General features: G+C 54.9%; 1 protein-coding gene across 1 annotated transcript in view; it reads left to right on the top strand.

Annotated features, from left to right (window-relative positions):
• Positions 1 to 11,501: 11,501 nt before the first annotated feature.
• Positions 11,502 to 11,941, top strand: part of CHC_T00003611001 (hypothetical protein) — a 789-nt gene continuing 349 nt past the window's right edge. The window contains exon 1 of the mRNA XM_005714454.1: positions 11,502 to 11,941. This exon is cut by the window's right edge and continues 349 nt beyond it. Within this exon, the coding sequence (XP_005714511.1) occupies positions 11,502 to 11,941 (440 nt within the window).

An 11,941-nucleotide genomic window follows, 5' to 3' on the forward strand; every position in this document is an offset into this window, starting at 1 on the left:
TAGACGGTCTAGGGGCAACGGGGCGGAACGCTCGAGCGCCGCGCCGAACCACTTGGATGGAGCCTCGACCATTTCGGTGCCTTGACCCGACACATACTGAGGCGTCTCAGGATGTTCGCTAACGCGAGGGCCGTTGCCCGATCCCCCGTGCGAACCCGTCGCCCCGGGAAGCGCTGTCGTAGGGGCCCCGACGGGGCCCGCCTCGACGGACAGGCGGGGGGCCGGCGCCGAGGGAACCAGCTCGACAGAAGACGTCGACTCCCGAGAGACACGAGCTCGCTGAAATGGCTGTACGGTAACCCAAGGGCGCACAACTGCCACGGGACGACCCGAAGCGTGCTCATCCGGGGCCGCGACCGCCGCCGTCGACGGTTCGAGGGGAGCGGCGCCTCCGGGAGATTGAAACGAAAGACCCGGCTGTGAGGGGCATGGGGTTACAGAGCTTGACGGAGTAGCGACGGACGCGACGAACCGACCCTCGGAGGGCGACGTCATTATTACCCCAACAACGAGGCCTCCGGCAAGTACGGTCAGGACAGCGGGAGCGCGGCGCCCCGAGTATAGAAAAGGAGAAAAAGAGGGCGTCGCCCCGATGTGCGGACGGAGTGAGCGGCGTGGCCAACGGAGAAGCGGACGGGACGCGAGAGCGCACACGGCGGCGTGCTACCGGAACGGGACCCGCAACGACTGGAGCAGAAGAGATGAGAATACCAAGAAGGGGTTCAGGTCAAAAGTAGCACGAGTTGCCCTACAAGCACATGTGAACGCGGACGTTCACACTTGTGGGGGGGGCCGTGTAGCATAACCCCCCCCTGGGGGACTCACTTTAGATTAGATCACGATTGATTTAGTTACTGTAGAGCCGGACGCTCTACAGTACCACCGAGCGTGTCCACGTGTGCCCACAGCCCACGTGCACATGTGTACCACGCGCGAACGAAGCGCACACGCCCCACGGGTAATACGTGTACTTTCAGCCTCGACATAGCTGACAGTATTACAGTGCAGGCCGACCTGCACTACAGTAGCCCACTACAGTACCTCGGTACTGTAGTGTTATGATAGATGGTTTTGTATATTAAATATGGAGCGGACCGACGGCGGACGGGGGCGACAAGCACGGGCTTGTCCTCAACCGACCGCCAAGGTCAGTCCACCCAGCTTATTCTAAACGTCGCCTTCGCTCTTCGCGCGCGTTTAGTCGGAGCCGAGCCGGAGTGGACGCGCAGCACGCGAGCGAGCACGGAACCGCCTCCGCCCGTCAGCACTGGTACGTCACCCAGTGCTGCTCCGGGGCGTCGAGGCGTCGATCCGCTCGTGCGTGCGCGCGTCCCTGCTCGCTCCCGCTCTACCACCGCTACCCGGGCCCGAGCCCGGTTCCGTAGCTGGTTGGCCCGCTTCACCCCTTCTCCGATCCGGGGTCTACAGGTCGAACTGCGCATACACCTCCAGTCGTCTGGGGGTGTTTATGCTACAGGTAGCGCCAACACCACCGGTGCCAAGATGGCGTCCTTGAGCTTATGAAAAGCTTTCTTGCACGGTTCGTCGAATCCTTCCAACTGGACCGGTTGTCCTTTCTTCAGTAGTTGGTTTAGGGGATGCGCAATTTTCGCATAATGCCGAACGAACCTGCGGTAGACGTTGCAAAGTCCCAGGAAGCTTCTAAGCTGTGTTTGTGTTCGCGGGTACCGCACTTGTTCCAACACGGCAGTTCGCGCGACATCGACTTCTGGCGTACCTGGGCGGACGACGTGGCCCAGGTACTTGATCTTTTCCACGAAAAATTCGCACTTGCGAAGCTTGAGCTTGACACCTGCCTTTTCCAATACGGAAAGTATTTCATCCACGTGCACGATGTGCTCCTCCCACGACTTGCTAAAAACTATTATGTCTTCTAGATACACCAAACAGCATTTCCAACGGAACGGGGAGAGCAGGATGTCCATTGCTCTCTGGAACGTCGCTGGCGGGTTGGTTAGCCAGAAGGGCATTCTTGAGAAGCGATACAGACCTGAGTGACACAAAAATGTGGTCTTGTCGCGGTCGCACTCAGGGATAGGCATCTGCCAATATCCCTAGATCGTTTCCAACGCGGAGAAAACCTTGGTGTCACCAAGCGAGTCCAGGCACTCGTCCATGCGCGGCAAAGGGTACGTGTCCTTCACCGTCACTGCGTTCAGCCTGCGGTAGTCTCCGCAAAAACGCATTGACCCGTCCGGCTTGGGCACTAGCAACACTGGTGACGCCCATTCTGACTGCGCTGGTTCTATCACTCCTGCCTCTAACATCTTCTGTACTTCTGCATCTTCTACTTCGCGGGCTTTAGGCCCGGCCCGATACGGGGCTTGTGCGATGGGGCGAGTCTCGGGGATCAACTCGATCCGATGGACTGTGGTATTAATTTCACCAAGCGTCCCATCCTACATCCTTGAATACTTCTTCAACATCCGACGGAACCGCTCGCGCAGCCGTTCCGGCACGTGGCTCAGGTCGAGTTCCTCCACGTCCGGCACCGGGGTCTCAATCCGCTGCTCCGGCCTCGACGATGCCGTCGCAGAGAGCCCACTCGACCGTTCTTCTGGCTGGTCCTCGCGCGCTTGATCCGACGGTTCGCATCTTATCTCGCCCTTAGGCGTCTTGGTGGAATTAGGAAAATTTTCCTTCTTCCTTTCTTGAATTCCGAGAACTTCACCAATGGTGGTTTTGCTCTCGAGCGCGGCTCTCGGGTGCGGTAATAATTCTGCCACCACTTGGCCTTTTTGCACCCTGACAGGGTACGCCCTAAAATTCGCAACGAGTAAACGAAATGGCCGGTCAGGCTCAACCTAAACGACACCATTTGTACACGTCAGCCCGTGCCTTTCGTACAACGACGAGTACGGCTGAACCACAACCAAGCCCGCCCTCCTCGAGGTGCACTCCACGACGCGTTGCGTCCCTGGCTCGATAGTCGTGGCTCTTGCCACTTTTACCTTACGAGAAATTCGCTCCCCCTTTCCATCAGTCTCGTCCTCTCCCGGGACGAGATTCTTCTTCCCTTTTCTCGTCGAGAACCGCCTAACTATCGGAACCTCCGAGAAATCCGCCAACTCAACCGTTTTCTACCTTAGATAAATTGCTTCCACAAACCGGTCACAGTAGTCAGCGCTTAGAATTAGCGGGACGGCTAGTTTTTCGCATACAATAAACTCGGCTGCGGCCACACATTTTCCAAGCCTCACAGGCATTGTAATTGTGCCGAGAGTCCGGAGTGGCCTATTGTTTGCGTTGCCAATTGGGTCGGTCCGTAGGACACCGGAGATTCCATTCCAGCCGGGAGTTCCGATTTTCGCACAAGGTTTGGTCCCGCGCCGGTGTCTAATACAGACAACACCCGGCTCATCAATCCGACTGTTGGTCCAATGTCCGCGTAAACTTTGTAGTTTTTTCGCGCAAGAACCAAAATCTTCTCGGGACACTCTCTTCGCGTAACCCTGTACCAGGGCCTTCGAACTTCTTCCAGCGGATGATCTCGGGCTCGGCTCAAAATTCTCTTGACTTGGGCTGGCCCTTTGGGCTTATCCACCAATCCAACAACCTCCTCATCGAGGCCTTCCCTTCTTGCTAGAGACGGGGAACGGGACTGAGTCCCGGACGCAGTACGTTGAACCTGCGCCTCTCGTGACTCCCTCGAGATTCCCCTCTCTAGTTTCCCTGCGGCGACGGGTTTCTTCTCACGTCCGACGACGCGGGCCCAGCGGCGGGCCCTCGGAAGGGTTGGTTCGACCTCGGCGTTGAAGCACTCGGCGTGCTCGCCGTCTGCAAATCGAACCAACTCTTGACCTTCAGATAACTCGTCGATGGTATCCCTAATCTCTCCATCGGAGACAACGCCTCATAATTTCCCAAAACTTGGTGCATTTCCCGGAGGGAAATAATGTACGTTGGCGCGGCGTGCCCCTTTTCGTAACAATGATAGCACACCAGTCCGTGCTTCTTGACGGGATATTGCGGCCTACGTCCTCCACGGGCCGGCGGCCTTCCTTGATGTTGCGGCCTTCCCATCCAGCCTGGCCTTCGAAACGTTGTTCCCCTGTCTTCCATCGGAATGCGCGGCGCCGGCGTGTGGCCGCGCCCCCGGAACATCATCACGGGATCCGTGGGCTCTGAAAACGACTTCGTCGTGTATGTGGTCGTCGGTAGAGTTGACGACCCGCTTGCCCCGTAGTCCTCGTGTCCGTAGCCCTCCGATGGCTCAAATAAAATTGCCTTCGGCTACCAATGCTCCTCAATACTGATTTTCGCTGCTTCCGTGCGCACCGCGTTCATCTGACGCGGAGATTGATTCGGCTAAGTGGACGGCGGCCTGGCCTTTACGCCCGGGATAAGAAGCCCTCGGCTTCTTCCCCGCCCTGAACGTCGACGGCGTCTGAATCGTGACCTTTTTGGTATTCTTGTCCTTGCCGCGGCTCGCCGAGCCATGCGCCTTCGCGTAATTAACTAGTCTCAAAAACGAAACGTCCCGATTGTCTTGTCGGTATTGAGATACCATCTGCTTGATACTCGAATCGAGTCCTTCAATAAACATCGTCATTTGTTCTTCCATCGAATATACGTTTCCACATCGATTGCTCGCATCCGTCAGACGGATATCAAATTCCATCTCGTCTTCAGACGGTCTTTGCTGAACTTCTCGCAATGCGAGCACGGCTTGACAGATCGCCTCGTCGGTTGCGAAACTCCTCAACAACCACTGTACGGCCTCTGGCCAAACGGACACCTTTCCGTGATGAGACCCGGCTGTGTGAGACACCGAAGTGTACTGTCTCAAGGCGATGCCGCTTAGAAATTTGGGCAACAAGCGGATCGCTTGCCCCTCGCTCATTTCTTGAGTATCAAACTCTTGAACTAACTTTGCCAAAAAATCCAACACAAGGACCCCGTCCTCACCTGTGAACGTGTTTTCCTTCTTCACCTTAGGTGGAATATCTCTCCTGATTTTTGCACGGCGGTCAGCCGGGAACTTGACAAATATGTCTGCGGGTTCCGCAAACGGTACGTTCGGTACGAAAGTAATTTCTTGAAGAGGTAGTTGGTCGGATTCAGCTCCTCCAACTCCTCCCATCGCGGCCCGTGTCGCGTTGCGACGTCCTCTAGCTCAGCGTCCTTGTCTATCCGCGAGGCGGACGAAGTGATCCCGCCCCGTCTGGAGGTAATTTTCTTGCCCTGCGAAATTCCTTTTCCTTCCTCGGAACGATGTTCGGAATTGCTGGCATGGTTCGACGAACCGTCGTCACCATCTTCGGAAAGGCCATTCGACTCGGTCATTGAGTCTTGGTCCTCCGGCTCGTCACTACAGTGACTCTTGCTCCTGCGTCGCAGATTCTTCTTCGAAGTTTTCGACTTGGAACTCCGCTGTACGGCGGCCTTGTCCTTCTTCGATCGATGGTCGCCTTCTCCACCCATTGGGAGCGGCTCTTGCCCGGCGACCTGTTCAAGGTTCTTGAGACGATGAGCGGCGCGGTCAAACTTGTCGTCGATACTGGCTCTAAATTTCCCCAAGGACTCCAAAGCATGATTCGCGTCGCGCCTTGCGTCCCTGACTGAAATTTTCACCGAAGCTGCGACCTCCGGCTCCAGACCGTCAGTCGCATCACCTCGCTCCTTCTCGACGAGATCCACTCGGGCCGATAGCTCTCCTAAAACAGTGTGGAACTCGGATGCTTGCAACTCCAGTTACTTCCGGACGAGGGCTAATTCGGCCTCGAGATTTTTCGTCATCTCTTGGCGAATTTCCTCGCCCATCTTCTCGAACCTGTAGGATAGGTTATCCTTGTCGCCTTCAGTCCCCGTCGGGGATTCTTGACCTTCGGGATCCGTGGCCGTATTGGCCTGGCTTCGGGTGCGAGGACCTCGCGGGATCCTCGACGCCCTTGCCGATCCGATTCCGCTCGCCCCGGGACCGACGTCCCCGGGGGCGCTTGTCGACATGGTTCGTTTCCAAAAACGAACCTAACTTAACACAAAAAAAAGAAAACGCTACAGCACCTGAATAAACTTACGTCGCCGAGGAAACTCCCGTAGTCCGATTCAGCTTACGCAGTTTCTAGGTCGGATCTCCTGTACGCAGTATTCTAGGTCGGGAGACCACTTTTGTAGTGCAATGCGCCTGTCAGGCAGAGACCGCGGTCCGATGGTCCAGCAAAAACAACAACAGCAGCAAAAAGAAGAACTGCCGATGGCACAGCGCTACAGAGTGTCCGACTCTCCCTTCTCCGTTTAAACGAGCTTGCGACTCGTAGTAGCTCAGATCCCTGATAGGGGGGGGCACAGAGAAATAGCCCGGCCCGGGATCGGTGTGGTAGAGACTTGCGAAGAGAACTGCTCGACGGGTGTGTGGTGGGGCGCGTACTTAGGTACCCCGGTTCCACTGGGTTGTAAAGCCAATGCTCGTTGAGCTTCTTCCACACTTTGTAACGTGACAAGGCCTTCGACGGGGGCGTCGCAACACAGCCCGACGGGATGAAATGAAAGTAGCAGCGCTACGTCAACCGTGCCGCCCGATGGCTCGAAACACCTACACCGGCTCGGTCGCAACCGACGCCGATGGCACCAACACTGGCTTGTAACACGACGAAGCCCTTCGAGGGAGACGTCGTTGCAACAGTCTCCGTCGGAAAATGGGTCACAGTAGTAGCGCTACGTCAACTGTGTCGCCCAATGGCATATACACCTACACCGGTTCGGTCGCAACCTAGGCTGATGGCACCAACACAAGATAAGGGAAAAATAGGTAGAATTAGAGATAGAAAAGGATAGGGAAATAAAGGAAAAAGAAAAAGAAACCCCCGAGCAATAGATGATGCCGTAGGCTTAGGTAAAAGGGAGCGTCTTGGTAGAGACGGACTTCGACCAAGGCGACATTCAACTCCGGCAACTCGGGTTGTCTTTATTGACTTGGTCGGACAAAGGGCTAAGTTATATATCGCCCCGCTGGAACCACTACAGTAGCTCGCGACGCTAGATCCTAGATCTAATCTAGTGTCAGCAAAATTAATGCCAACTAATTAACTAAATAAAATAAAATAATTAAAAATTAAAACTGTGCAATTATTCACACGTGTGTCCCACAACCCGGACTACTTTTCATATCCAAATATTTTCCTTTCTTTTCACCCCCCTTTTCAGGTGCGTATTGCACTACAAAGATACCGCCTGAAGCTACGACAACTGACACAGAGTGTCGGAAGAGCACAGTAGAGGAGATCGAAGGAATGGTTGAGCTGTTGGTGGGCTCTCGGGCGAGGATCTCTATTGCAAATTTCTTAAATCCCTCAGAGGAAGACGAGGTAACTGCAATGGTATCAGTTGAGGACGTGGTGTCAAGTACGATTATGGAAATGAGGGATGGCGAGGATCAAGATAGGGATCGAGCGGAAAGAAACGACAGTGAGACCTGCGAATCGTTCACAATTGACGAGCAATTGAAAGCATTAGCAATTGTTAAGTCTTTGTTGGAGGATTGCGACGACATTTCTCCAGAAATTCAAGTTGTGATCAATCGTCAGCAGCGCAGTTTGCGTACCAAGAAGAGGAATTGCACAGTCCAGACGAGGATTGATACATTTTTAAGTAAAGCACAGACATTCTGAGAGATGCAGGTCACCGTGACACCGTTATGATATGGTCTCCGGATGTGAATATCCTCCGCAAATGGATACGGATTACGTCCACCGAGCGTATCCATATCGAGAGGGTTCAGGGTGTGTCTTAACTTGCCCGAGTTCGCTTTGCTTGCCCGAGTTTGCCGGTCATTTATTAATTTTTTAATGTAAGTACACGCCTTTCCCTTACGTTAGTAGTGGACAGGTGTCCCAGAGCGACGGTGCTGACTTACAGAGGCATACAGCGTCATAAATTGCCAGAACACAACGAGGAGGACACTGTGGGTTCTACAAATTCGCTCCGAGGACGCATCGGCAGGGACGTGACATGCTGCAGCGTTAACAACTTCGCCCCAGGGACGCGTCGACATGGACGCGAGACGCTGCGGCGTCGCTCGCTTCCGACCCAGAACGTGGCCATTGCCGGTGATCCCGGATCACCGGGATAAATAATTGATCTCACCCCTACTTCTCTCCTTACTCCGCGGGATAGCGTATCTATCGCCGGCGCTGTTTGGTCAAAACGGATCTACAACCACTGCCCAGTATCGCCGTTCGCCTCCCCTCCTTTCTTCTCAATCTAATCACTCCTACGCAATGCACGGCAATAGAATCATCGCGGGTACGACCGCACTAACCGCAACCGCAGCTCTATTCTCCCTCCTTTCATTGCACCAAGCTATTTCAAACTATCCTCGACCCCGAAAAATCACAAAGCCATTAGATCTCCGACGGGGATGGACCTTTGTCAGAGCCAACAGGATTTTTAACGACAAAGAATTCAGTCGTACATACCGTATGGAGCGAAAGAATTTTAACCGCCTTCTGTTTTTAGTACGTCACCGCCTTGATAAGAACAAGGAAATGGCAGCAAGAGCCGGTAGGCAAATTGTGAGTCAGAGGCAAGACTACGAATTTTTTACGTATCATGGGGGGGAGACAGTTTATGGCTGTATGGCTGCTTTCGAGGTTGGAAGAAGCACTGTCTATCAAGTAGTTAAGGAGACACGCCAGGTTCTGAACAATGCACTGGACCTCCCAGGCCTCCCTGATTCTATCGACGGACTAGGGCACCTTGCCAACGACTTCCAGCGCTCTAGAAACCCTCCGAGCCCGCTTCACGGCTGTGTGGGAGCTCTTGACGGTATTTTTGTCCGAATCAAAAAGCAGTCAAAAGACGAGCATCCCGCGACTCTCTACTGCCGCAAAGGATTTTATGCGCTCCCCATTCAAGCGCTTGTGAACTCCGACTACCGTTTTATTTGTTTTCAGCCCTTGCCGCGGTTCTACGCACGACGCGCTTTCATATGCTGTATCGTCATTAGGACGATATCTGGAGGATGGTCGATTGGAGTTGGAGTATTGGATTGCAGGAGATGAGGCGTATAACTGTAGTGAATATTTGATAACAACAGTTCCGGCGTCGATGGCTAGCGATGTCGAGGACGCCTTCAATTTTTATCATTCGTCCTTGAGAATGCACGTCGAGCAATCTTTCGGCATGCCACTTAAGAAGTTTAGGATTCTGAAGATGTTGGAATATTCAGTCAAAGACTCTGCTGAAATTGTAGCAATTGCAATGAAATTGCACGATTTCGGTCTCAAGAACAGTGACAAGGCTCGCTTTCGGGTTCCCAGGAGTTGTGGGGAGTTGAGGGAAGAGCGCCGTATGATAAGGAAATGTGGGGAATGGTACGAAAGTGGGAAACAAGTTTATTTGGAAACGATGGGTCGAAAAGGAGGGTCTACGTCAGTGAAGAGGGATATGCTGATAGAGATTGTGCGGGAGGGGCGTTACACACGTCCGGCGGTTGGGCCCCTTCGAATTCCCAGAACTGTGCTGCGAGCCGGGACGTGAAATGGAGCGAGTATTAGTGGTGGGACATTTAATTTGATAGACAACGAAGTCGACTCACTTTGTAGGAGTGAATCACTCCTACAGAGTGAGGGGTGGAGGTGGGAATGACTATAAAGGCCCTTATGGCCTACTTATTTGTCTTCAACTTGAAGTCAGTGATATTTGCTGCTGTGGACTCGCTCCTTCTGCAGATGAAATTAGTGGCACTAAAGTAGCAAGCCCGTATCGTAGCACGTGCGGAGTGCCACCGCAGTCTCCATCTCCCTTTCCTGTCGCTTCCACTCGGCCCGGGCGGCAAGCTAGAAGTACGTCTCTGGACGACTTCCGTGGTGCGTATCAGCCCTATGAACCCGCACGTGTTCGCGTGGGACCACGATTGCGTCGACCTGTCCGTGCTCGGCAAGACGGATGACACGTTCGTGGACGAAGAGACTGCGCCGCACGTGTCGCGTGTTCTACGCCTGTTCGTGGTAGCAGACGGCAAGCCGGAGCACGCGGTACTGCTGTTTGAGGAGCGGCACGAGAACGCGCCGACCTTTTGCGCGCACCGTGCACATGGTGCGGGAGTCCGTCGGCGGCCCGTTCCGTGCGCTTCGCTGCATCTTCGACTCCAGCGTTGTCGTGGACGTGACGCTGCCGGGCAAGTTCGAACTGGACGTCGAGATGGACGGAGTCGGCGTCGAGGTGGATGGAGCGTTCCAGGGAAACGTCAAGATATAGAGTGGCGCGGAGGAAATCGAGGTCAACGTGCTCAAGAGCATGTACATGGACCTCGAGTCGGAGAGCAGCCATGTGCCCGGCGCAATGCTGCAGGGCAACTTGACAGTGCGCAATGACACACGAACAATGGGCGCGTGGATGTCAGGGCGTGGGAGGACCGAGTGTCCGCATTGTGTCCGGGTGCGGGGTTATTGAGGCGAGGGCGCTGTACGCGGAGTGCAGGAGGCGGAGGTCGAGGGACGGCACGGTGCGTTTGGGAGGGGCGCAGGGGTATACCAATGTACGGACGGTGAAACGGGACGTAGAGGTGGCCACCGTAGAGGGGTGGCTGGATGTGGAAACGGATTTGGGGGATGGGGAGGCGAGGTTGAGCTTGCCGAGGGTTGTTTCGATATGCCCACGACGGGGTGATGTGAGACTGGGGCTGCCACAGGGCTAGAAAACCGGGGTCGTGCTGGAGGGTAAGAGACTGGATGTGCATAATGGCGTGCTGGAGAGGGAAGAGGGAGAGGGAAAGATGGCCCGAGGGGAAGTGGGGGAGGGGGATGAACAGGGGGGGACAGGGCGTCTGTACATGCGACAGCTCCCGTGGAGGACGTGGTGGTGTGGAAGCAGGTTTGGAAGGAGAGGATGCGCAGTTCGCCGGACGGGACGAAGGAGGAGTCTCCGAGATGGGTTTCGGACGTGGGGCGCGGGCAAAATAGGGACAGTTGGTTGCAGGAGGACGAGGTTGTGTTAAGTTGTTGTTTACGAAGGCAGATGGGAAAGGTGTTTGGGGGCGAAATGACGAAACCCCGACGATTTCTAGGGAATTATTGGCTGCATTTAAATTTCAGCTTCTGCGCGAAGCGCAAAAAGACATCAACATTTACCCAAAAGCATGGCGTTGCATGCTTCCCGTCCCTTTGCTCATCATCAGCTATCGCTTCCGACCTCTCTCCACCGCCGCCCTACCGCTTCACTTGTCCTCAACATGGGTGCGAGGAGTGGCCATTCTTTTGATAGAAAGCGCGACCAACTCATGGACCTCTTCACAGAGACAGTGCAATATCATACTCCCCACCTCGAACCGCGAGGAACGCCCCGAACCACATGTCCCGACGCCAATCCGTACTGACTCACTGCTTCCCATTACCACTCAAGCCAACCTTTTCACGTACAAAGAGCTTGAGAAAATTACCCGCAAGCACAAGGGAATCGGTATGTCGCTCTTCCGTCTTCCCCGTCGCTTCTTACTGCTCCTGCTCACGTCACTGACTCTCCGCTTTTGAAACCCCGACATGTCGGAGACGAGGCTGCGCTCCGTACGCTACCTCAACGAGGTGCCCTCCGTACGTCACATCCGCTCAACAATCCCGCCCGCCTCCGCGCCCGCCCCCCGTCCTGCTTCGTGCGCGACCCGCATCCGCCCCACGCATCGCTCCCCCGCCATCTGCACATATCTGCGCCCCCCGATATCTGCGCCGCTTCCTTCGCGTTTGGCGAAGGATCGTATTCTTCTTCTCGGGCGCCAGGTTGATGATGAGGTCGCGAATGCACTCGTTGCGCAAATGCTCTTTCTTTCTGCTGACGACCCCACGAAGGATATTACCCTTTACATCAACTCTCCTGGGGGTTCTGTGTCTGCGGGGCTGGCCATTTTTGATACCATGCAGTACATTCCATGTGATGTAGCGACCATTTGCTTCGGAACTGCAGCATCAATGGGAGCATTCTTGCT

The sequence above is a fragment of the Chondrus crispus genome, genomic scaffold (genome assembly GCF_000350225.1).
Source record: "Chondrus crispus Stackhouse genomic scaffold, scaffold_2, whole genome shotgun sequence".
Lineage (NCBI taxonomy): Eukaryota > Rhodophyta > Florideophyceae > Gigartinales > Gigartinaceae > Chondrus > Chondrus crispus.